The 27,232-nt window shown below is 37.0% G+C and overlaps 1 protein-coding gene across 2 annotated transcripts; it reads right to left on the reverse strand.

Annotated features, from left to right (window-relative positions):
• Positions 1-12,102: 12,102 nt before the first annotated feature.
• LOC142336445 (ubiquitin carboxyl-terminal hydrolase 46-like) lies at positions 12,103-26,614 on the reverse strand. Of its 2 annotated transcripts, none has more exons than XM_075385285.1 (8): positions 22,731-22,805; positions 22,356-22,505; positions 21,749-22,055; positions 20,765-20,845; positions 20,054-20,457; positions 19,101-19,331; positions 17,674-17,781; positions 12,103-12,503 (listed from the first exon to the last, which is right to left on the reverse strand). In XM_075385285.1, exons 1-8 carry the CDS (start codon positions 22,788-22,790, stop codon positions 12,189-12,191), a joined length of 1,656 nt encoding a protein of 551 aa, XP_075241400.1. In that variant the 5' UTR covers positions 22,791-22,805; the 3' UTR covers positions 12,103-12,188. The 2 variants fall into 2 exon arrangements, with proteins under 2 accessions (XP_075241400.1, XP_075241401.1); XM_075385286.1 differs by lacking the exon at positions 22,731-22,805 and adding an exon at positions 26,364-26,614 and having other exon boundaries at positions 12,104-12,503.
• Positions 26,615-27,232: the final 618 nt, after the last annotated feature.

Here is a 27,232-nt window from a genome sequence, read left to right on the forward strand (position 1 = left end):
TGAGGTTATGATATAAAAAATTAGTAGATCCGAGAAAACTTGTTGATTGGGCCCCCTCAGTTTGCTATAATACACATTTTAAAGTTAGTTTATGAATTTTACATTTTAGTAAAGAGGCAACCGGAATTTGGCAAAATTGCATCTTTGACTTTAAAAATTCAAAAAACGTTTTCTTGACGTTTTCATAAAAACAATTAGTAGATACAAGAAAACATATTGATTGAGCCCCCTTAGTTTGTTATAAAACAATGTTTACATTTAGTTTATCGATTTTCTATTTTTGTAAAGGAGCGGCTTGAATTTAGCAAAAATGCATCTTTGACATTAAAAATTCAAAAAAAATTTTTATTGACGTTTTGATATAAACAATTAGTAGACCCAAGAAAACCTATCCATTGGGCCCCCTCAGTTTGTTATAAAAGAAGCTTCAAAGTTAGTTCATTGATTTGCGTTTTTTAAAGAGGCAAATTAAAATTGGCAAAATTGCTTTTTTGACTCGAAAATTTTAAAACGTTTTTGCAAAGTTTTACGTTTTGGTTAAAACATTTATTAGATCCAAGAAAACCTATTGATCGTAGCTCTTCAGTTTACTTCAAAAAAAGCTGATAAATGAATTTTATCACTTTTCATAACTGCAAACAAGCAACAGAAAAGTGGCAAATTTGCTTCTCTGCTTTATAGAAACCGAAACACATTTTTTTCTAACGTTTATTGAAAATATCAATCGAGTTGAAAAAAACTTATTGAATCGGCCTACTCACTTAATTACAAAACAAGATGAGAAATTTTTATTTTTAGACCATTTTGCAAAACCGTGAAGAACGGAGAGAAAAGTTCCAAAAAGGCTTCTTCAAAAAAACCTACAACGGAATTTGTGTTTTCTTTGACTTTAATTGCATACTACTAGCCGCGAGCCTAGTTAATAGGGTATTACGTATTCATAGGAAAACCAGACGATCAAATTTTTTTGTTTTCAATTTGTGCATACTGCTAGCCGCGCGCCTAGTTAATGGGGTAGTATGCACTGAAATCAACTTCTCAAGAAAACCGAAAAAGGAAAATTAAGAACTCTCTTTTCTTTAGCTCAAAAGCAAGAAAATCAAAAATCAAAAATACTTCCGCACTTAAATTCACTCACGCTAGTAAACCTCACGAGTTGGATAACTCAAACGTTTCTTCCTTTTTGTCCGCGGTCTCAGAAGTTGCCCAAAGAAGTCCCTTTGCCCCTTTTTGGTCTCAGTAGTCACCAGATAGAAGAGGAGAGCATTTTTGGTGTCAGTAGTTACCGTAGTAGATGAACTTCAGAACGTAGTGTCAGCAATTACAAGAGTGGAAGGAAATTTCAAAGCAAAGATTTCGAAAATTTTTAAAAGAAAACAAGAAGCAATCAGTTCAACTTAAAGGGATAGAAATTCAAATTCAGCAGAAATCGATTTGTCTTGTCTGCATGTCTGTAGCTCACGTTGCCTAGTCGCAACGCATTTATAAACAAAATGAAATTTTTCAGCACAAGGTCTAAGCACTAGCAATCTCTAAGCATTTTTTTAGTCCTTGTTCCATAAAATGGGTTTGTCTTTGTAAAAGTTTGTAACTAACAAAAACCATTCAAAAGCCATATAATAAAACCTATTCTACTAAAGAGAACATTTTGATTTCCCCAAGTTTTAGCAATTATCTGGTCATGTTTATTGTAATAACAAAACAAACGCGCGCAAGCGGTTATTTTTCTTTTCTAAAGATAAAATTAGCTAGATTTAGCACAATAATAAAACACTAGGATTCTATTTTTCAGAAAAGTTTCGTCATAATTTTCAACAACAAAACATCCTGGAGTTGATTAGCCTCATAGTGCCATAAACACTGTTTTTCAACTTTGAAACTTGCGTCGCTCCGTTTCCGAAGCCATTTCTTACCTGTTAGTACGAAAAAGACCAACAAGAGCAAGATGACAAAGAAGAACAGTCAAAGTTGTCAGTACGCGTTAAACAAATTCAAAATTGCAGAGCTCAGTTTGAAACGCAAGCTGTACCTCTTACAATCTGCAATTGATCAGCGGAAGAGTTTCAGATCACTCACCCTGCTCATCAAAAAAGCAAAAGCAAACTTTGGCGAACTGAAAACAACAATTGATGCCGTATTAAGTCCGAAATCCATCAGCACTTCATCTGTCATGGAACGATATTCAAACCTTCTGTCTCGTCTAGAAAAATTTGAACACGAAATTGACAGCTTAGATGACGATGGACAACTCAGCCAATCTTCAACTAGGATACGCGATGATGTCAGCGTAACAACTCATACGACGGCCAGGTGTCCAACCTCACGGAGATGCTCACCATCTACGAACTATGTTCCAGAAGCAAGCAACCCAGTAAATTTATCATTCTCCAACAAAACACCACCTCTCCCACCGACACCGGAGAAACCATCCCTGTGTTTGTCTAAATGTACCGAAACAATGTTGTCAAAGTTTTTAATTGGCAACAACGAGAATCCCCTTACTATTGGAATGAGTACAGCAAGTTCATTCAGACCAAATAACACTGATAACACAGCGGATTCCACAACAGAAGCAAATTACTCGGATAAAAAACTTGCAAAATCTGAGACGACAGTCGCAAAAACTCGTTTTTCTTCCGATCGTTTTACTCTCAGTGATACAACAACCTCAGCTGTTGATCACTTTACAGTAAACCAACAGCAGTCTAAAAGAGACAATGATACAATCCAACCTCTTAATTTTGCAAGCACGCAAATTAAATTTCAAAACCCTTTCCCTCAGGAAAACCTTGATAATCATTTTCAAACAAAAAACATACTTTCTGAATTTTCTCGAGATCTCGCCGAGAAACTGTTTCAGATGCAAACGTTTTAACCAATGAGCATGGGTTGTTCCAAATACCAAAGATCACTTTATCCCCGCTTGATTAATCCCAGTTCTGCTAAATATTACAGTCAACAAAACTTAGAGAACCCAGATGTTGATCTCCCCCAGACTAAACAACCATTTGAACTGAGTAACACAACGACAAACTTTAATCAGTTCTCTGAAAGTTCCTGTCAAAACCCAAACAATTTTCAAACGTCTACCATACCTTCTTTACAATTGCATAATGGACACGAACTCAAAAACACAGAGAATAAAAATTTACCTGGAATCTCTACTCAATTCCAGCCACAGTCACAAGTCAGAACAGTTGGCATTGAGCCGCTCAACCCATTCGGTGTTCATTAAACCACCTGTTCAAAACCATTAACTGAAAGCGTTCCCATGGCTCCGTCAATCTCAACGTTTTCCCCACAAGCACTGCCTTCATCAGAGCAAAAACCCGAGCAACAATTTCCACATTCACATCAGATTTCCAGGGTATTACGTCCAATATCAAATGAAAGTTTCAAAAACCCTTCATTTGAAAATAATTTTTTACCGTGGACCTCAAACGCAGCTCCATATTGGCAAAATCCAACAGGTGAACACTCAATAAAGTTAACACCTCTTACAATTCAAATTTTTAATGGCAACCCATTGAAGTACCACGAATGGATAAATAACTTTTTTGCCTCGTACATAACAACACCAAAAATACTGACACACATCGTATCACATACTTGCAAAATGCAATTACTGGCTAAGCAAAAGATGTTATCCAAGCGTTTGCTTGTGATACTGCTTATAGCACCGCTTTAAACGAACTCATGTCAAAGTTTGGTGATCCTACAATAGTGGTTAACGCCTTCATAAATCAATTGGAAAACTGGAAATCAACTAATGGCTAAGAAACTTAAGTACCCAAATTTCAAGCTTTCCAGCACAGCCGACTAACCGAAACCAGTTAACAACAATAGGCAGTAGCGGTACTGTGAAACCACCTAGCGCTCCACCATTTTTACCCCTAAACAACGCAAGTCAACCAAAGCGTTCTTGCGAAAAAAGTCGTGGAAACCAAATACTAGCCACCTGTACCGATTAACAAAAATGCAACCCAAGCCAGCGATTTGACATTGTAAGCAAGAGCAATTTTTGCTCGAACCGTTTGAGCAGAAAACACAAGAAGCAAAACTGCCCATCAACAAAACGCTGCCAAACATGCAGCGGATACCACCACACAACACTGCATGACCCTGATAAAATTATCAAGCGTCCGCCGGCTGTTTTTGGCACCAGAAATTCCACAGGTACGGATATTACCCATCAAGAATATCAGCCAGTCAAACAGCAATGTGAACCAGGAAGTAACAGCAACGCTAGCGTCTCATCCAAATCACAAATCAACCGCTACGGACAGTCTTTTGCATACAAAAATCAGAATCAAATTCAGCCTGCTAATTTGAACAATTCCAACAAAAATTTTACCGTGAATCATGTACAGTCTACACCAAAAGAATGGTTGGAACAATTTCAACTTATCCCAGTATGTTTTGTAAGCGGCAAGAAAGCTTGCGATACGTACGCTCTGATCGATCAAGGAAGCCAATTTACGTTTATACTTGACAAAATTACTGATTTCCTTGCTCTTCCATGCGAAGATCAAAAAGCCACTAGCGAAGATCAGGAAGTGACACTTGCACCCTAAGAAAATTGGGATCAAAAATTTCAAATAACAACAACTTATAGCACTCCTTGTTTAAAATTAGCACCAGCTGATGGATTTGAACTCAACCAGCTTCGCGATGCATTCAACGAATTGCGTCACATTCACTTCCCAGAAATAGCTGAAGGCAAAGTCGGTGCCCTTTTGGGAATAAACACTTTTGCTTTCACAAATACGGTTGTAATCATCCCAGCACGTGAAAACCAGCCATTCGGCGTAAAGACGAGGCCTGGAAGGAAACTAGCTGGAGAGTATGAAAGTGTACAAAAGCAACCCAAACAACGATCTCACCATCAGAAACAGTAGGTGTACCACGTATCACGACAAAGCTTCGACGATCAGCCCTCCGATGAGTTGCTTGAGCAGTTCTGGAAAATCGAAGCCGAAGGAACTCAACCCGAGAGCGAATCTACGAATCCTGTTGACCAGGAAGCCCTTGACATATTGAACAAGAAAATCAGCTACAATGGTGAGAAGTACGAAATTGGAGTACCTAGGACAAAAACCATTGAGAATTGAAAAAATTTATTTCACAGCTCTCAGCCAGCTGAAAAGTCTTCAGAAGCAACTCAGTAGTGATTTCCAATTAAAAGAGTTGTATGAGCAAACTCTCAAAACAGATCTTCAAAAATTTTATGTCAAGCCAATTGACAAGCAGCAGCCAGAATTCGATAAAATTTGGCATTTGCCTCATCACCCGGTGGTGAATCCAAACAAACCCGGAAAAATGCGCAGAGTAGCAAATAATGCGGTCAAGTTTAGAGGCCAATCTTTGAACTCCGATTTGATCACAGGACCAGATTTGTAAACAACTTGGTAGGAATTCTTCTGAGATTTCTAGAAAACCCAGTTGCCATTCTCTCTGATATCGACGGCTTGTTTATGTAGCAATCGACGGCGTGTTCATGTAGCTCTGATATCGACGGCTTGTTCAGATAGCAATAAGGCAAGAAGAACAGTCTGCACTACGCTTTCTCTGGCCCAATGAAGAGACGGTTAACCAATACCAGTTCACCAGATTAATCTTTGGAGCAACCTGTTGCCCATTTTGTGCAATTTTCTTGCCGAACCGTAGCGCAAAAGACAATACAATTGAGATCCAAAAGCAGTTAATGCAATAAAAAACCATTTTTATATTGACGACTATATCCATTCTTTGCCGTCTATAGAAGAAACAAATGAAACCATTAACCAAACTAAAAATAGCCTTCATAAAAGTGACTTTCGCTTGACAAAATTTGTGTCTAAACATGAAGCTCTAAGGTTTGAACAAGAAGATCGAGATGAAGTGAAAAAGATCAATAGAGTCCTCGGTCAGAAATGAAATACCAGAACTGACTTTTTTTTAATGAGGACATTAGAAAAATTTCCCCGAAATGCAAGTGAGTATACACAAAGGAAAATGTTCAGCTTATTATCAACCATTTTCGATCACCCAGGTATTTTGACCACGCTGACAATTAGCATCAAAAAGTTTTTACAACCAGTCTGGAAGCTAGACAAGAAGTGAGATGAACCACTTCCCGCAGAACTACATTCCAACCTACAAAAAGTGGTCGACTGTTACTTTGCAATGCCTGATATCGAAATCCACAGATGGTTGAACAACTCAACGAATAAAGAAAATAATAATCAGCTCCATGTCTTTGTTTATGCCTCAACTGTTGCTTTGGGAGCAATTCCCTAAATTTGCACCCAAAAACAGGACAAAAATATTCAACTATCTTTTTTGCTTGGAAAAAGCAAAGTTGCACCAATTAAACAAATTAGTGTGCCAAAATTAGAACCCGAAGCTGTTGTTTTAGGTAAACGCCTCAGCACCTTGATACAAACCGAAATGACACTAAAATTTGAAACAGTCTACTTGTGGACCGATAGTCGTGTTGTCTTAGATTGGATCAGCTGAACTAAGAAACAAAACGCTTTCGTGTCGAATCGACTGGAAGAAATTAAAAATGCAACTAAAACTAATGAGTGGAATCATGTCCCAACTAATATTAATCCAACCGATCATGGACCGCGTGGCTTTCAGCCATCAGAAATCTCCCCGAAATGGCTTACAGCGCCACAGTTTTTAAAACACACTGAAAGTTCTTGGAAAGATTTGAAAAACCTTTCAACCGTCGGTGCCGTAACCAGAAATGAAAAAAAATTAATCAAACTTGTTCTAGACCCAAACCACTTTTCAACATGGAATAAGCTACTTTTAACCTTCGCAAATGTCTTCACTTTATTTACAGAGCTAAGAAGAAAAGTTCAAACAAATGTCAATAAACAAAAGATGGCGTTTGTTTATCTCAAAACTTCCTGCTGAACAATGCTTTCTCTTCAACAAGCAACGCATTAAAAAAACACAAAAGTTAGACGCCAAAAGCAAATTGATAAACCTTAATCCAATAATTGACCAAAACGGACTCCTACGATCTAGTGGCCGTCTCCTATTTGCTCCAACAGAATTGGAGATCGAAAAATGTCCAATAATCTTGGACGCAAAGAAAAAGGTTGCGAGACTATACCTTGAACATGCTCACAGAATTTGTGCACACCAAGCAACGGAACCGGTCAAAGCAATCGTACAACAAAGTTACTACGTCATCGGACTGCGAAAAACGCTCCTATCAATAAGATACCGATGTTTTTTTTGTCGCTGTTTTGACTCTCAGAATATAAAATCAATAATGGCCCCATTTCCTGCATTTCGCTTTCCCACAGAGTAAACCAAAATTCCGTTTGCCAACGCAGGAATGGAATTTTTTGACCCGTTTTATATTGAAGACAAACAAAGCCAAATCGAGAAACAATATGGACTTATTTTTACATGCCTCGTTACGCGAACAGTCCATTTGGAAACATGTCTAAATTTAAGTACAGACATCTTCCTCAATGCATATCGACGGTTCGCCTGCCGAAGATGCCAACCTATTTTATTTTAGAGGGATAACGGAAAAACATTTGTCGGCGCCTTCGAAGAGCAGAAGAATTCGGTCGGGTTAAGGCTTTAGACAAGGACAAGATTTATAAAGCCCTAGCTGCAGTCAAAACCACGTGGAAATTGAACCCACCGTACGGTCCTTATTTCGGTGGCGTGTGGGAGCGATTGATTCAGAGCGCCAATAGGACACTCTTGATCATTCTAGAATCTAAGCGTCTCCCCATTTCCTCCAAACCATTTCCTCATTCAACGCCCGTACAGCTCCCTGCCACCCGGAAATTTTGGAGATCAACAGCCAGCTAGTTTCAAGAACTGGAAGTACGTTCAGCAGTTGATGAACCACGTGTGGCGGCGTTTGATTAAGGAGTAAATGGACACAACAGCCAGCCTCCTCTGAAAATTGGAGATGTGTGGGTACTCAAAGACTTGACGCCAAGAGGAATTTGGCCCCTTAGAAGAGTTGTGAAAACATCCCCTGGACGAGACGGTGAAATACGAGTTGCCAGATTAAAAACGGCTTACGGCTCGCTCGTGCGTCCGGTCGCCGGCCTCACACGGGTTTTTTCTCCGTAGTTTTTTAATTCAAATTTTCGCTCCTTCCCTAGGCAAAATGAGCTACATCCAACCCATTTGATGTTTTCACCCTTACAGTATTTTCATTTCCATTTACATAGGTTCAAGGACATCGGATCAAACGACAATCAAGATGCTCTTCAACCCCTGCCTTCCTTTTTGGAGCATGTTCCCAATGACTCTGTGAGCTCAAGAAAAGCATTAATTTTGCCGATGATTTCTTTACCGCCAAAAACCTGAGAGTTAATCTTTTCCGAAAACATCTGACAAGAAGTCGCAACCAAATAAGAGCAACCAAAAGTCTAGAATATATGTTTCATTACATAAATTAGAGACCTAACTCCGTTAATAAGAAACATTGCCTACCTTCTGAAACGGATTTTTTTAAACAGAGAGGGCGACATCACCCCCTCCCCCCAGACAAAGAGAAAGCTGACGCATGGGAAACCTACCTCGGGGCTAGCAAGAAAAGCATCAAAAGTCATCAATCAGCATCAGTTAGGTTTGTGGTTGATGGCGTAGGTAGGAAGTAGGAGGGCGGGATCGATATAAGGTAATGGGTTAAGGTAGTTGTAGGGTAAAGGGTGGTGGGTGAATTGGTAAGTTCGATAGGGTGGGGATAAGGGTAAGGTACGTAGGGGGTAGGAGGTTAGTTTGTAGTTTAGATAAGTAGAAGGGACTCGCATGTCTTAAAATTATCTCCAGATGACCTTTTCACCTTGAAGGTTACCAGCAGTTTATAATTACAATATATTACAATTTGAGCTACTTTTAAAATCCAATTTTTAAAAACAGAAGTCAAATTTCAAAAATAAAAATAAGTGTTCTCAAATAATGAGTTCAAACAACAAGTCATGAACAGACTTGCTTCAGCTTAAACAACTTGTGAAAGACTTGTGCACTCTTCTTCAAGGGCAATTAATAAAAGCTATAAAAGATTGTTGGAGAGCAAGTGATTAAAAATCGTCAATTCTGAAGCATCAGATTTTGCTGGTTGCAACTTTCTATTAGAATTAATTTAATTTAAATTTACAATAAGAATTTTTAAATTACAATAGAATGTTTTTGTTCAAATTGAAAAAATAAATTAAGTTGACGTCATAACTCTTTCAGATAGATAGGATCCATTATGAACTTCGGTGACAATTAGTACCTCAAGTGACGACACAAAACAGTTCATTGAATAAAGACCTGAACTGTCAACTTTTTAAAAACATACCTTCCTTTAGCAATTTACGCCCCCGATGATGCTTTATATCGCTTATCTAACGTTTACTTAAGCACATAAGCTTGGATGAAGAGTGAAAACCTTTCAAAAATTTTGAAAACAGATCTTCAGTTTATGTTCAAGAAATTTGAATTTAAAATATCTTGAAGGGTCAATTGCATTTTCCACGAGCTTTCAAATTCTACCACTTTTGTATCTCTCTGCAAAAGCCATGGTAGCACAAAACTCCAAATTTTAGCACCATTTCAGGCTTAGATATTTGCGGTGTTTAAAAATAAATTTGCAAAGGTAACCGACTAACGTTGTCCAAACTGCTCTCAAACGACTGGCAAGAAGTTGGCTTCTATAGTAGCTAGCGGCTGCTTAGATAATCTAGCTTTAGTTTAATTGCGGGAAGGGGGCTAAGCGCGGGCGAGCGTGTGGGGCTATAGGTGTAATCAGATGAAGTTTGTGGGAGTGGAGGTAAAACTCTAATCATCTCACTTCACACCATAAACTTGTCTTCTAAAATTTTGGTGAATCGAATACTTAGTGACTAGTGCGCCTTAAGCCTCTGAGAGAACTTCGGGCTTACATGTTCAAACCGTTTTAGAAAAAAAATTGAAATGGTCAGACAAAAAATCAGACAGTTGCTACAAACTTCGTTTGAGAGCAATTAAAAGCATCAGTTGCAAGTTATAGGAAGAGCTGCACTTCAGTTTTATAATCAGAGACCGGAAAAAAACCTTAGTAAACTTGCAAGAAATGTCGAAATTCGGATTTGATAAAAGCTTGTGATTTCCGCAAGCCATGATCTTACCCAGTCCTGGAATTTTGGGGTATCGAAATAATTTTTGCCACGTTATTTGTCCAATTTTTTTTTACTCAATCGCATCCTAGCAAATTGAAGATAGCAAGCGCCCCGTTTTTCAAACACAGATTTGATACAAAAAAGTAAAAAAAATCTAGTAAACCAAACCCTTTGAACAACTTAGCTTTGCTATCATTCTCAATCAAGGAAATCTCAATAATAGTTGCCAATTTTGCTATAAAAAGATCATAGTCGGCAGATTGCCGGAAAATAGCCGCGATAGACGCTTGTGGCTTTCCATGAATTGAAACAACTGAAGATATACGATAAACAGATCGACCACCAGTCCCTCAATAGACCATTAGGGTTAGATTCGGACTGTCAATCATTTGACACATACGGTCTATAAAGAAAAAGTGCTCAGAGAGCTTTTTCAAGTTGATATTCGAAATCAAAAACTCAAGACTAATACTGCAGAAATAGGGCATATAAGTTTGGCACTACTTAGATGCATACTATTGGTCTTTAACCAAAATGTTCATAAAATTTAAAGTTCCATAAGTGAGTTCAGAAGTCATTTTTTAGTGAGGTAGGTCGCGCAATTGGCCTAAAAGAAGAAATGACGTCACGCACACAAATTTTAACTGCAAAGCAATAGAAGTCATTGAAGTCAATTCTAAGAAGTCAGGTAGTTGGGTAGTTAGTTGGGTGGGTGTGGGGTAGGTAGTTGGGTGGGTGGGGTGGGTAGTTCTGGGGTAGTTGTGGGGGGGGGGGGTAGCTAGGTGAAGGGAGGGGGTAGGGGAGGTGCGGGTAAGTTGGGGGGGTGCGGGGGGCGGTAGGTAGGTGTTTTTTCTGGGGGGGGGGGGTAGGTAGTTGGTGGGAGAGGGGGGGGGGTTGTGCGGTGTAGTGTAGATAATTAGGGGTGACTTATATAGGAACAAATCTCAAAACGACCTCTTCACCTTGAATATTACCAGCAGTTTCTAATTACCATACATTACAAACGAAGCTACTGTTAAAGTCCAATGTTTGAAAACAGAAGTCAGCAATCAAAAACGGAGGTAAAAGCTCGAACAGAAAGAAGTCAAAATTCAAGTCATGAACAAACTTGCTTTCTGCTAAACAAAACCTGTAGAATCTCAATACTCCTCTTCGAGTCGTAAAACACGATGTCCCCAATAATAGCCGCTATCGCTTCGCGGCTATTAAACAAAAAGTTCAACAAGCTAATAACAGGATAACTATGATATCCTTCAAAAGTGAACTCCGACATTGTTAAATTAATTGTGGCATCTTCGTTTGCAAGCTGCTGGTAGAAATGGCTTGCATATTACTGCTCCATTGTGTGCCATTTTAACCTGGATCGGTCAAAGAAACGCATTCGAATTTTGCCGCATCCAAATGCAAACGATGAAAAATCTTTTAGACACTAATAAACTGATATAGTAGCTGAGTTCAACTCCACTCATCTATCACTTCGGAACTTCACGCTATTAATATGAGGGGTTAAACTCGAGCTCGGCGGAAGCATTTTTGCGGACACCATGTGAAATGACGCAAGATTGAAAAATCATTAAAACTTCCAGGGCAGTTTTTTATAACTTATAAATAGAGCTATCGCCTTGTATCATACGCCGCGATAATTTATAGATGTTGACAAGTAAAAATAGGTGAAAGAGGAAAAATAAATTTAATATTAAATAAATTTAATATTTCATTCTCTGACGTCATAAAAATAGTTTTAACGCAGAAAACATAATTCGGGGTAAGTTTGTTTGCTGTTTGTTGTAGAAAGATATTTGCAGATGGCCTCAGAGAAGAAGAGAATACTGATTGCGTCTAAAACTACTGACTGAGAAGATATTACAAGTTTAGGAGATCATTCTAACCTGTTTGACCTTCACCCTAGTCCCATGTGAACAGTTTAATGTCATGATTTAACATATTGCAATGCAAAATCTTCATTTTATACTACTACTTAGATAAAAAAGATTTGCACTTATAACTCTACATCTTTTCAGGGATTGGTAAGCGGTGAAACAGATTGAATAAATTTGATTAATTCGGATTACATTATAATTGATTGCTGGGGTTTGCCACGGTCTGGTAGAATAAAATGTACGCTGTTTCTGAGGGTTTGCTTGCCGTACTTCCAGGCGCACTGGCAACTCCTTCTGGGGAGGATTGGCCGAAGAATTCTTCCATGATAGCCGGATCTATCTTCTCGATGTTGTCATCATCGAACAGGAGCCACAGCTCTGGTCCCCCGCTGATGACGGAGCTGGATCTGACCATTGTGATGTAGTGGCCCCTGTTGGGGGTGGAGCCAGCGTGGATGACCACTCCGACCAGCTCATAAAGCACGTCTGGATTGGGACACTCCTCGGACTGAAAACAATCAGTTCTCTAATCAAGCACCGTCCATATTTAGATTCATTACCAGTACGCCGCAAAAGGGGTTTTTTCACGGTATACGTTTTAAGATTAGAGTTTAAAGCGAGCGTGAAAAAGTGTCAGTAAGGCGAATAATAGATCATTATTAACCAAATCCAGACTTCTAGATTTAGGAGACCATGGAAAATAGTGACATAAATCGTGGACAAATGTGACGAGGTACTCTCCCATTTGTTCACGATTTGGTCAAATTGGCCCCAAAAACGCCAAATGTACGTTTTGGTGCCTTATGACGGTCATTATGGTATCTATTCTTCTTCTTTTTATGCAAAATCTAACACAAGAGTCGTATAGCCCCAGTTCCACAAAAAACTTGATAACCAAGTTAACAAAATCGTGTGTATTTTTCCTTTACAGAAAATAGAAGCATTTTAAAAATAATTAGCAGGCCCGCCAAAGCATAAACATAGCCTGCAGATTGCCGGAAAATAGCCGCGATAGACGCTTGTGGCGTTACATGAATTGAAACAACTATAGAAATAAAATAAACAGATCGACCACCAGTCCTTTAATAGACCACTAGACTTTTTGGGTTAGCTTCGGACTGTCATTTTTATGAGACACATAAGCTCTTTAAGGAGAAAGCCCTAATAGGGCTTTTCAAAATTAGGATCTTTTCCGTTTGTGCCCCCTCAGATTAGTGGGCGCACATTATTTGCACCCCCCAGATGCACGTGCAATATTTGGGGGGGGGCACAAACGGAAAAGATCCCAAAATTAATATTCAAAATCAAAAACTCAAGACTCTAATATTCAAGAATTAGGGCATATGTTTGGCACTACTTAGATGCACACTATTGACCTTTAATAAGTAGATGTTAACAAAACTTAAAGTTTCATAAATGAGCTCAGAAGTCATTTTATTGAGTGAGGTAAGTCATTGAAAAAATCAATTCCAAGAAGTCACGGTAAGACGAAACAAAAATTTGTTAGACGAAGTAAAAAAACATAGCAGGACAAGTCCTGAAATACAATTCAAAGAATTGAATGAAAAACTCAGACGTACTCTACCTGACCAGCAGCTTAATTTAAAAATGCCAGCCAGCACACAAAAATCATCAAAGAATTGAGAAACTAAAAGAATCAAAAATAAACAAAAACAAACTCATTGCTAAAACTCTTGAAGCTTTTAAACCTAAGGCAAAAATTTTTCCCTTTCAAAACACCTATTATAAAATTATGTTCAAATCCAATTTTTATTCCTGAAATCGGTCCATTATTATATATGCAAGACCTGAAAAATATTCATTGGCCCTTGAAGATCGATTAACTCGAAAATGACCAAAAAATTTAAGAAAGAAATCAATTGCAAATTATAAGGAAATTTTGCTGAAATTCGTAATAAAAATATCTTCAGAATCTTTTCTGTGTCTCTCGAGGCTATCCAGTAACCCAATTTCAAGCTCTAAAAAACTCATTGGCTCATAGATCGATACGCAACAACTTTTAGAAAAAATTCAAGAAAGAATCAAAAAAGAGAAATTCGTTCTATCAAAATGTTGACAGTCAATCATTTGCCCCCTAGCAACTATTTAATAACATACTGTCAAACCCTGGATGCGGTTACCTGGCTACTGAGGCAAGAAAAAATAAATAATATACAAATATTTTTAAAAAAAACTCGAAAAAATTGCAAATTCTATCAAAAAAATTCTAAAAGTCGGAACGTTAAATTGTTGAAAACAATTTCATTGAAACTAAAAACCATGCAGTAACTTTTTATCAGAACGTGGAATAGGTTTTCGTGCACTTGAGAATGGATGAATATCAAAAACTGACAAGAACTTTAGGAAACATTAAAAAAATTGCAGATCTTATCAAAAAAATGCTAAAAGTCGAGACATTAAAAAGTTAAAAAGCATTCCATTGTTACTAGAAACTATGCAGTGCCCTATTAACAAACCTCAAAGGAGATTGCCTGGTCCCTGAAACTCGAAAAACTGAACAAATGATGAAAATTTTCAAAAACCTGAAAAAAATGCGAAATTGTTCAAAAAAAAATTGGTAAAATTTGTGATATTCAAAAGTTGAAACCTATTCCATAGCAACTAAAAATTTTTCAGTTACTTATTATTCAACCGCTAATGAGGTTTTCTTGCCCCTGGGACTCAAGCAACTTGAATGATGACAATAAATATGTGAAAAAACATGAAAAAATTGCAACTTTTGTCAAAAATGCTAAAATTCATGATGTCAAAAAATTGAAAATCGATCCATTAGCACTAGAAACTGCGCAGTAATCTATCATCAAACTCTTTATCAAACCCTAGAGCAGGTTTCGTGACACCTAGGGAAAAACTCAAAAAATGACAAAAATTTTCAAAAAACCTGAAAAAAATTGCATAAAAATAGTATCATTTTGTGTGTTTGTATTTGTAGTACCACGACATATAGCTCATAAAATGTTCACAACAAGCAATTTTGTCTCGCAAAGGGCCTTCAACAACTTTTAAAAATTTCAAACCTAATTTCAACCTTTCAACAAAAATCTCAGGAAAATCACAAAAAACATGAAAATTTGCACCATTTTGAGCCGAAAAACTCCTAAAAATGACCTTTTAACCTTAAATTAAGGCCATCCCAGCAGCTGCAAAACTATATGCACTTGAAGGACTACTAAGGCCACTTTGGGCCTCTACTGAAACTTAATGCCCGCTGGGCTTTACCTGATTATCCCGTTTTGAAAGATCAAAGTCATTGAAAAATGTGTGAACACATCTTAAAAAAAACACAGCGCACCAAAACAATTCAAATTCTTTGAAATGTAAAAAAAATTAGGAGCGCTATAATAGCCACCTAGAATTGAGGACGCGGCTATTAACAAGAACATCATTTCTGTCAAGTTGTAGCTCAATTCCAGCAGAGGTCGCAATTCTGTCTATTGAATTAAAATCTAGCCGTCACTGCGTTTTATGTCATCAGAAATGGTTTTGGATTGAGACTAAGAGATTTCATTTTTTTTGTAAATTTGTCGAGTTAATTTTTTTGCACATTTGTCTGTATTCTCCTGTTACGATTTTACCATAATTAAAGAACACATATCAAAACAGCGATTTTAAAAAAAGGCACAATTGAACATATCCAGGGTTTTTAGTGAATAGGTTAAGGTTTTAAACGGATTCGACACGGTGTTCCACAACAAGAATTAATTGAATTTTCAACGTTTGCAAATAATTGTCGCCCTTTTTGTAGTCGTATGGTATATTCATGATAATGACAAGTCTCAGAACTCCTATTGTGTTAAAAATGAACCTATTTAAGTTTTTACATCCATAGCTAATGTTTTCCTTGTTTGTTTTTAAGAAAAACCGATGTTTTGTGAACGTTTCCAACTTTCTTAATTTATTCTTATTTCTGTCAACTTGTATCTCAATTCCAAAAGCGGTCGCATCTTTTTCTACTGAATGGAAATTTAGCCGTCACAACCTCTGTTTTCGGAAATGTTTTTCTGGTTTGACACTAAGACTTCATATTTTAATTTCATACAATTGTCTTTGTACATTTGTCTTTATTGTCTTCTCAAATATTTATTCACATGGAGGTACAAACGAACCTATTTAAGTGTTCAGGTTCATAACTAATGGTTTTCAGAAAAGTACACTAGTCCATTTTTTGTTTTCGTACAATTGTCTTGTCAAACTTATACGGTAAGGACAGAACACATATCACAGCAGTGTTGAAAGAAGGCCCAATTGAACACAAAGATTTTTAGTGAATAGGTTATAATTTTAACGGCTTCGACACCGTTTTCTTGGAAATTCAATTGATTTTTTTAACTTTCGCCTGTATTTGTCGTATGTTTTGCAGTCCTATTATATATTCGGGATAACGACAGGTCTCCAGCTTCCTATAGAGGTACAAATGAACCTATTCAAGTGCTTCAGTCCATAGCTAATTGTTCTCATTAATATGAAATTATTTGTTTTGAACAATAACATTGTTTTTTGAACGTTTCCGGCTTTTTCATTTTTTGCTTTTTTTTCTGTTAACTTGTTGCTTGGGTTCATCAATAGCCGGTTTCAATTTTTTGATGAGCTGAAATTTTAAGAACTTTTAAACAGCAGTTTCAGGCTTAAAATAATAGTTTCCTAGCTTTGACTCTACGAGCTTTCAAGAAAGTTTAGGAATTTTTGCCCAAGTTTGAGCTTAATTTGTGGTGTCGTGTTTAATGTCATGTTATAGTAGCAAACTAAATACAAGACCCAATGGCGTTAAGCGCAGGCAATTTTATACATACATACATACATACATACACACACACACACACACACACCCACACACACACACACAATATATATATATATATATATATTATATATATATATATATATATATATATATATATATATATATATATATAAATGTATATAGTTCTAGTTTAGTTAATAGCTTAGGATTTTGATGGCTTGGTTACTGACTTCTACGAAATTTTTATTGATCTTTTCATTGTTTTCAGTATTTGTGGTTCTTTTTTAGTCTTAAGAAACAATCTGGATAAAAGCAGGTCTCACTGTCGTCTTCTGGACTTATAAATTAACCTATTTGATGATTTCAGTTGAAAGCTAATTGTTTCTATGACTAAGATATTTCGTTTTTCAAGAAAATAATCGTATTATTCTTAACTTTTACCTTTTTGTTCTTTTTGTCTACTTGTTGCCTAGTCTCATTAAGAACAGGTCTCATATCTTCTCGAGTAAATAACAAGTCAGTTTGTTCAATTTAGTTTCTATGTGATGCTAATTTGACTCTATTAAGTTTTTTTAAATATAATTTGAGTGTTTGTCGTCATTAATGTTTGGTTTTTTTTGTTTGAGTTGAGTCGCAGTCTTGCTAATGGCATATTTCATCGGCCCTCTAAACGGCATTGTTTAATCAGTTAAATGTTTTGAGTTTAAAGCATGTTTGATTTTTATTTCTACACCAATTATTTTTCAGATATATTAAAATTTTTGAAACTTTTGTATCTCTTCCTCTTTTGTAAGACAATTAAATCAAAAATATAGATTAGCGGGGTAAGAACATTATGTGCCAACGCACATTACCAAGCCTCCTTGTTGCGATTCGAAAATTAAAACAATCTCGTGTAAACGGACGTAGTACTAACTGTGTTAAATATGCGCAGTTGCATGGGATAGACGACACGATAGGCCAGCTTCGTGTACCTCCCCAAACTCTCCTGGAACTTGAAACGCTTCAGGTGGATCGCCAGAACCTGTTTAATTGCAAGGATAATTTGTTCGAAACATCTTATAAACATAAACGTCTTTAGCGTCTATAATCTTTAATTTATAATTTCTAATACTAGCAAATTGAAGAATTTAATCGGCGCGTTCACTTAGTATCTTTTAGACCCCGTTGCTTTTCAATGTCATATGATTAATAATGAACTGAAACGAGACAGGTAGCCTTAATTAAACCTGTAATAAAGAGGACTAAGTTTTCTGAAGTGCTTTTTTGCAAGGGCGTTTTTTTATATTAAGTCGCCCGGGGTTTCAGTCAAATTGCCGAAGGAATCCCAAAAGTATACAAATTTATTTAGACACAGAACTTTCTGAGACGCAGAACAAAAATCGGAGGAAATGTAAGTGTCATTGAAGAAAACCACCTTAACTGAACTACACCGACAAATCACATTTTTTTAAATAGTTGTGAGGCACTTGAGTCTTGTTTGATACCATTCTTGCACAGTGGTGTTACAAATATGAGCAAACTAGAGATTTCGATCTATCTTTGCAAACAAAAATTCTAAACTAGACAATGGTTCATTGAAATTGCCGAGCGCAAAAAGTTGCAACATACGTTTTAAACGTAGCTGGAAGATTGCCAGTAAAATAGCCAAAATAGCTTAGTAGATCTGTTGCCTCAAAAAGATTAAAAAAAACAGAACGAAAAGGAGAAATTTCTCTTCTAATTAATTTCTGAGTTGTTACATTTTGATTAAGAATCTGGCTGTTTAAGGAAAACCGACAAATTTATGCTTTTCTATGTGACAACTCTTGTAATTTTCTAGAAGCCTTCAAAATCATTTTTAGTCGACTCAAATGAAAATCAAACGAACGGAAATCCGCATTTTACTGAAGAAAGCTCGTAAAAAACAGGCAATTAAACGTTTATATATGGAATTTAAGCGTTGGTTTTTGTCAATAAGTGTATTTCGAGGAACTTTCAATTTGACTCTTTGCATTAAACTGATAGATTTATTGCTGTCAATGGAGTTCAGCTGCTTAAATTGAACGAGAACATTTAGATAATGCAAAACTAAGGGGTGGGGAAATCACTTGACAAGAAAACGGCGAGAAACGTGACGTAAAAGACCACCAAGATGCTTTTTTTAGCCAGTTAAATATATTTTGGCTACATCAATAATCAATTGAGCCATAAGCGTCTATGACTGGTTCAGAAATAACATCGGCATAAAATTGAAAAATACGCTGCGCTGAAAGGTTAGTTAATATTATTTATTTTTCAAAGACATATTCAGAGTTTTATTAATGTTTGAATGTCTCTGAGAAAAAAAAGAGCTGTGGGTACCTGTGGTAACTTTTTGATCATCATGCGCTTGCTGGCCTCCTGTTTAGAGCAGCAGGTCTCACAGAAGAACTTGTGGTCTGAGTTGAGTGTCTCGGTGTGTGAGAAGTTGCGGAGACAGTGAGTTATGCTGCAATTGTTCTCAACTATATCTAGAGAGAGGTCCAAGAAGTTCTCGTCCTTCCTCCGCACTGTCTCACACGTCAGGCACACTGTCTCACTCGTTAAAACACCCTACAATACATGCACAACAATAAGCTCTACAATGAAACAGCACTACTGGTAGCAAGTGTTTATTTCGACCGCTACAAAATAGGGTTCAAAACATGTAACACAATAATCAATTCGTGAAATGACGTCACACACATATAATCAGTGAAAGAGCGACATCAAAAGAAACGCCCAATTGCTCCTTTTAAATTAGCGGTGCAAAACCAACGTACGAGCACTTTTCATTTAATTTTTAGTACTAAGCTGTCGTCAATTTGATATCATCTGTTTAAAACTGATTGAGAGAGCAATTTAGATCACAAAACAGACCTTCGAACGCGGGACAAAATGCTCTCGAACGACAGACAATTAATTGAGAGGGGGATGCAGCCTAAATAATTTTAGGGTCGCAAAAAATACGAGGAGGGGTTCGCACCCCCAACCTCTTGTTTAACAGACCAAAACTCTACTCACTTGGCTATCAGGCGTATGTCACTTGGCTATAGTTTATCATAAAATCGCTATTGTTTTAGCAACAGACTTAATTTCTGAATAAGAGCGCAAATATCAAGTCAAGTGTGAAGAAGTCACTCTAGGAAAAAGAAAAAATGTTCTAAAAGTGAAAATTTTGCATAAAACAAAGACACACGTTTACAATAATTGCTTCAAAAATAGTTCGAGAGCAAGTTTATACATTGCCACCTTAAATCGTGTGGTTCAGCGTAATGAGTATTGTTGATATTAACCTGGAATATATCGTGTATCCACGTGGTTGGTTCTGGTTTGGGTAGGGATGCATCTGAATCTTGTGTGCTAGTGGCACCAGGAGACGATCCAGCCCCACCTGCCGCAGATATCCATGGCAGATTGGGATTGGACAAACTACTACTGTTATTTGCATTACTTAAGCTAGGGGCATCTGTAGTACTAAGTAACTGTGTAGTGGAGGCCGCATTAGACTTCCCTATTCCTATAGTTGTGTTGGTAATTGGAGGTGCTATTGTGAGTTTGGCATTGTTCTTTTTGCTACTGGGCAGAGTAGAGGAGCCGTTTGGGTGATGATTGCTGCCCATTTTGTTGCTGCTAGAATTACTCCCACTATTGGCCATTGCTGATTCTTCTAATAACTGCTCTTCGCGCAGCTTTTGGCCTGAAATGCACAATAGTAACCTAATGCTTTCAATAATGTAACAATATAGTTTAGAATAAACTTAGAATTCTTGTTTAATTTCAGCCTAGTCCAATAACAAAATCAAAAAACCAATTAACATGGTTAGTTTAGTTCATTAATTAGACACTCATATCGAATATCATTTTGATTTCTTAGCTATTGATAATTTCTGAATCAACGGGTTAGAAGAACTTTATCGCCGAAATAATATCTACAGTTCTCATTATCTAAGGAACACTTTGTGCCAAGGATACCCCCTCATGGTACAGAAGAAATGGATGCTTACTTTTGAGAATATCAGCTATTGTGTTGAGAAGGAAATTGAGGAACTCGTGTGCATCTTGCTGAAGGTAATTGTCGAAAGACTCTGAAACAACATAACCATAGCAGGTATTAAGTCAACTAAAGCAATCACTAATAATGTCACGTACGATAAATTTTCGGACACGATGCTTCAAACAGCTCAGCGACATCAGATATAAGATTTTCAATTTGCTCGTACAATTAGATGCAAAAAGGTTCTCGTTAGATGGTCAAAACGTCAAACTATACAAGTTTCACTTAGAATATTTCACTTAGAGCTTAAAATGTTCTCATTTTCTTTGTATCCTTATGAAACTGCAACCGCCAGTAAATCCCACTAACAAACATAACCGACTAAACGTCGGAAGAATTGCTCTCGAACGACAAGTGGGAGCTCTAATCAATTGCAGCCTGCTTCAGACGGGGGGGGGGGGGGGGATAAATGGGACTAAGAAGTTTAATAGTGGGCTTCAAATAACCACATTAGAGGTTAACATATACCACTATTAAGATTTAAAAGGAAAAATGGCACCAGTTTCGGCGCACTTTTCATTTGGCTTTTAGTATTAAATTGCCGCCAATTGAGTTCAGCTGCTTGAAATTGTAATTGAGAGAGAATTTTAGATCAAGCGAAACGCAAAAAGTCAAGGGCGTAAAAGTCACTCGAAAAGTCAAAATTGTCAAGCAAAAATTTTGCATAAAAAAGACACACGTTTACAATAATTGCTTCTCTACGAGAGCAATTGTTAAATCTCAACTATATTAGTCTACCTTAATCAAAGAATTAGCTTCTTAGCAAACAAAATTTTCTTGGACAGTTTGAGAGGCTGTTGTTCGCGACTTGCTTCATATATCGCTGAATCCTTTCATGTGCAGAACTAGGCTGACCACCGCAAACGCACGTACGGAACCAACAGAGGAAAATTTCTCATTAGAAATACATAATTTACGGGTCAACGTAACTAACCGTTGTCTTTGCGTAGCCTGGCCACAAACTTCTTCGGATGTAAGCTCCCTGTTCTCTTCTTCTGATTAGCTATATTCATGTACAAGTCATTCAAACATGTAAGAAGATTTTCATTGCCAAAATGGGTTGTATTGGTTGCCCCTCCTCCTCCTCCGCCAACCCCTCCACCTAATACATTGGGACCCGCCGTGGGTCCATTGACATTAATGATAGGAGCGGAGAGACCATTGGGAGTACTGTAGTTGCTCTTGAGGTGTCCAGAGGTCACTTTGTGTTTTTTAGTACTGATAGGGCGATAACTCAGCACCTGTAACACAGAATCCTTAAATTTGAGCAATATATGTCCTTAACGCGAATTCTCTGACAGTTTTCTAATTTCGGCCAATAGCTTAGATGTCTGAAAGAACAGTTGGCTATTTATAAAGGTAAACAACTTAGAATTAGAGTTTGTTTTCTCATTTCATGGTTGCATGAGTTTTGACTACAAAACTAGTAGCTTCCGCACAGAACTATGTATCATAAAAATCTACAACTCAGATCACCTAAATTCCGCTCAATTGCGAGAGGTGCATAAGTGGGGGGAGGTGGGGGGGGGGGGTGGACTAGCCTGTTCTCGGAATGGGCGACAGAAGTAGAGTGCTTGGAGAACTGCGTTGCAGTAACAGGTATTGCCATAGTTGATGAGGCCAAAGTAGTTCTCATTGGGGGGAAAGTGCTCAGGGCCAATCTCCTTTTCCAGTGCAGACGCATGTGCACCCTAAACACACATACACATAAACACAGAGTTTTTCTTTCTTTTCTGATTGGGTTCTAATCAAAACAAAATTGCGTCTACTTTTCATCTTTAACAAAAATATGTCATTTTTAAATATTTTCCCTTTTTCTATATAAAATGTCAATTTTGGACAAATTAGGCAAAAACCTCACATCTAACATTTAAAAATCAGAATAGCTTTTAAGTACAAATCACTGCTGCAAACACTTGCAAAACATAGTCCAAGTAATCTGTGACATAACGGGCCAAAAATTTGTACAATGTCATGCTGACGACGCTTATTATATAATGTGTTTGACATTACCAATGAAAGCGACACACACTCAATGTCAACATTCTGTTTAACTAGCAACGTGTCCTCGTCAGGGCACAGTTAGTTCAGGGACAAAGGGCAATTCATGAGATCAGATTCCATCATTCAAGCTGATTGTTGGAAGAAAAGCAACAATAACAGTAATTGCATTAATAGGACCGAATTATTTTCGAGATCCCATATAGTGGGCGACAATATACACATAGCAGACAGATTGTAAGCAAATAGCTGCAATAGTCTCGTAGATCTGCGGTGTCAAAAAGATTTTAAAAAACAGACCGATAAAGAGAACTTTCTTGCTATTAATTGCTGAGATGTTATATATTGACTAGGAAAAACTTATTGTTGCTTCCATTAGCTGCTCTCCAACAACCTTTAATTAGAGTGGCACACCCTCAGTTGGCCTTATCTCCTAGAACTGAAGTGAGCAAAGTAATTTTGATAGTGAACAAAGTCATTTTTGAGAGTCAGGTAAGTCATGTGGGATCGAAAACTTGATCACAAGAATGAACAAAACTCGCTCCTTTTAGAGTGAAAAATGACGTCACACTCGAAACGAGCAGATTTGAAGTAATCGTGACGTAATGCAGATTTCAAGTAATGTAATAGTAAAAATAACCGACTAAACGTCGGAAGAATTGCTATTGAACGACTAGTGGGAGCTTTAATCAAATGCAGCCTGCTTCAGTCGGGGGGGGGGGGGGGGGGGGGTGAGGGGGAGCCTAGATGGGACAAAGAAGTTCAATAGTGGGCTTCAAATAACCACATTAGAGGCTAACTTATACCGCTATTAAGATTTAAAGTAAAAATGACACCAGTTTCGGCGCACTTTTCATTTGACTTTTTGAATTAAATTATCGCCAATTGAGTTCAGCTGCTTGAAATTGTGATTGAGAGGGAATTTTAGATCACGCGAAATGCAAAAAGTCAAGGGCGTAAAAGTCACTCGAAGAGTCAAAATTGTTAAGCGAAAATTTTGCATAAAAAAGAAACACGTTTACAATAATTGCTATGAACTACGTTCAAGAGCAATTAAAAAGAAGTCAAATTTCCACTCGAACAAAAAAATCACAATCAAGAAAGCGAATATTTGTTCATACTGGTTTTCTGACTCGAGTGAAAAACTTGAAAACTAGAGTGAATCACTTGATGTTCTCTCCAATTCCTGTTTCGGCGTGACCAAAATCGATAATCAAATTTTACTTCATCACTCATGAAAAGATCTTCGAAAAATTTCACTCCAATATAATTCGAATAATTCAATTTCTTTAATTGTAAAAACCAGCTTGCTACAGCAGCAATTAATCAACAAATAATTTTTCAGCCCACTTTGCAGATCGATATATTTCATGTCAAAAGATATGTGTTGAGCGTAAAACTTTCCAATTTTTTAGAGTTAGGTATTGCAACTTTGCGAATTTTTGCTGATTCTAAAAACAGCCAAAAATTTAGATTTCAAAAACTTGGATAAATTAGAGCTAAATCAGCACATCTTAGGTAACATTGCAAAATTTTGTGACAAGAGGGCTTGAGAAGTCTCTATTGTTGATAAACGAGATAAACAATTATATAGATCTGTTAAATCACCAATCACTGTGAGGAAAGCCTTCAATTTTAAGAATGCTTACGACTAAGGCTTCATTGTAAGAAAATCAAACATTTTATACTTTTTCACAATTTGCATTAAACATTTCGATCTTAAAACCCTTAAAAATTGAAAGTACCAGCATACAAGTCAAACCTTTCCGGTTTGTCAAAAATTTATAACCGACCGCAAGTTATAAATTTCTCAACTGTAATAAGAGTGCGAATATTCGGAAACGTTTCATTTTAGATTAGTTTACTTTTTCCCTCTTCTGTTTTATCAACTTCATTTCATTACTTTGACACTTCGTCAATTTGAGCCAAGATCGCATTGGGTCAGTTTAAAAGCTATGGAGAAATGGCAAATGATTCGACCAAATTCATTTCTTTTCAATCTATTGTAAGATTAAAATATTCATTTTTAAGAAAACTTTTTGAGATAAATTTCTGCATTTTTCAATATTTTCAAGTTGCAAAATTGAATGCAAGGACTGCACGCGACAATTACATAACTACTGATTTAGTTTAAGAGGAGCCACAAATTAAACAAAAATTCGAAACAGCAAAACAATGTTAAAAAGTCAAATAATTGATATTCATTTTTAACAAAATAAAGGACCGTATAATAAAAAATTTAGTGTCCAGCTGACAAAAGATTTGATGACTTAGCGGTGTTTCCGGAATTGGTTCATTTTTTGAGGCAAAAAATTTTTTCACAGAATTCTCGTTATCAATCTGATGCAAAAAAATTAAATTTTAGTCCTTTACTGCTCAGCAGCCAATCAATTAATAAACTACGAATTAGTTTTTCTTCTGGTTCAACAGATCAGCTTCATTGTTCAGTGAGCAAAAACGCACTGGATAAGAGCAGAAGGGACAGCTAAAAAAAGCTACACAGGGAGTTACTAGTTTATCCTGTTTTTCATTTTGACAAGTCAAAGCTCTCATGAGCGAACAATATTCTTGAACAAATTGTCAAAAATTTAAATATTACTTTACATAAAAAAACATAACCGACTAATCGTCAGAAGAATTGCTCTCGAACGACTAGTGGGAGATCTGATCAATTGCAGCCTGCTTCAGTCGGGGGGAGGGAGGGGGAGCCTAAATGGGACTAGTTTAGGGACCAAGGTCAAAAGTGGGCTTCAAATAACCACATTAGAGTTTAACATATACCACTATTAAGATTTAAAGTAAAAAATGACACCAGTTTCGGCGCACTATTCATTTGTCTTTTAGTATTAAATTGCCGCCAATTGAGTTCAGCTGCTTGAAATTGTGATTGAGAGAGAATTTTAGATCACGCGAAACGCAAAAAATCAAGGGCGTAAAAGTCACTCGAAAAGTCAAAACTGTCAAGCGAAAATTTTGCATAAAAAAGACACACGTATACAATAATTGCTATGAACTTCGCTCAAGAGCAATTTAACGCGTGACACTACAATAACCGCTTAACAGTTCGTTCGAGACCAACCAGATGAGAAACTGCTTGTAACAGATAAGTGTAGTGGCTATTTGTAAACCCAAAATTTTACAGCAAGTGACAAAACAGTTTGCGTCAGCTATATCAAAATTAAGTATTCAGAAGTAAATTAATCAGCTGTTTTGTTCAAAAATTGGCTAACTAGATCCCCCCCCCAAAAAAAATGTTTCGGCATTTTGTGTTCTTCGCCGTTTGTAGGTCATTTCTATTGAAAATTTTGTCTAATTGGTAGCAATAATTATCTCCATCGACTTAATTACTATTGTCTAAACGTTTTAACCTTTGTAAAGCATCGCACCATCTTAAAAACGGCATTTCAAATTCGTGAACGATCTTCCCACAGCTGAACGAAATCAGCAGATTCCATCGTCAAATATTGAGTATTTAAGTCGTTTTACAATCAGTACATGAAATAACACAAGGAACACGCGTAAGATTATGAATAGTGCTATCAGCTTACCATGATACTCAACAACAGCCAGAAATGAAGACAGAAGAGGAGCAGCAACTGTACATTAGCAAGATTCACAATAAAGAAACACACAGCATCAGAGGCAACGAGAACAAGGCAATGAAGACTACAGGAGGCTGTTCTCAACGATGCCCTTAGTATCAACACATACAAACACACATCAACTCCATCACAACACTTTCTCCATCAAGGCTATCCCTCCTCAGCAGGTCCTCAACATTTTCAAACTGAAAATATACATTTTAATTGTTAGCAAATAATGAAAATGAATCTATAGAAAGTGCAGCAACAGCTAATCAAGGATTCTCGTTTTTTGTGCACAATTCGAAGAAAAAAAGCAGTCCTATGCAGAGGCACGTGTTAGGATTTAAAAAGCTGATTTCTGAAGTTAGGCAACAAAACGGCGGTGGGGGCAAAGTGGAGGAGAATCATACCAAATAAAATGCCTTTTTACACTGTATACCCCAACACATCTGAGATCGGTGAGACTGGGAGGAGGGAGTGGAGGCGAGGGTCATCCAAAATTCCTAAGAATTGCCCTTCAGACCATGACTCTATGTCAGATTAGGTGTAACGCATACTTAGAGACTAGTAAGGCTTCTGTAGAATTACATAGCAAAGACTCCTAATGCCCTCCGGCTTAACCAGTTTCTCCCAAATCCCAAGGTAAAAATCGCAAAGTTTGTTTGTCAGACGAAAAACCGTTGGTATGGAAAATCGCACAAAGACCAACAGGAATAAAATAATTGCAACAAACTCCGTTGTTATTAATACAAATTTTATGAATTTTTTGCCAAACTAAATATGCCGAAATCAAACAAAACGCCATTCCCCCATTAACGCTACATAAAAAACCA

Source organism: Convolutriloba macropyga, chromosome 3 (genome assembly GCF_964194025.1).
Source record: "Convolutriloba macropyga chromosome 3, txConMacr16.3, whole genome shotgun sequence".
NCBI classification, from domain to species: Eukaryota; Metazoa; Xenacoelomorpha; order Acoela; family Convolutidae; genus Convolutriloba; species Convolutriloba macropyga.

Coding starts and splice junctions, on each gene's coding strand:
- LOC142336445 (XM_075385285.1), bottom strand. CDS start 22,790: ATGACATTGTACAAATTTTTGGCCCGTTATGTCACAGATTACTTGGAC. Junction 22,056..22,355: donor GTCGCCCATTCCGAGAACAG/GCTAGTCCACCC, acceptor TCTGTGTTACAG/GTGCTGAGTTATCGCCCTAT. Junction 17,782..19,100: donor TGATCAAAAAGTTACCACAG/GTACCCACAGCT, acceptor GCAATTAAACAG/GTTCTGGCGATCCACCTGAA.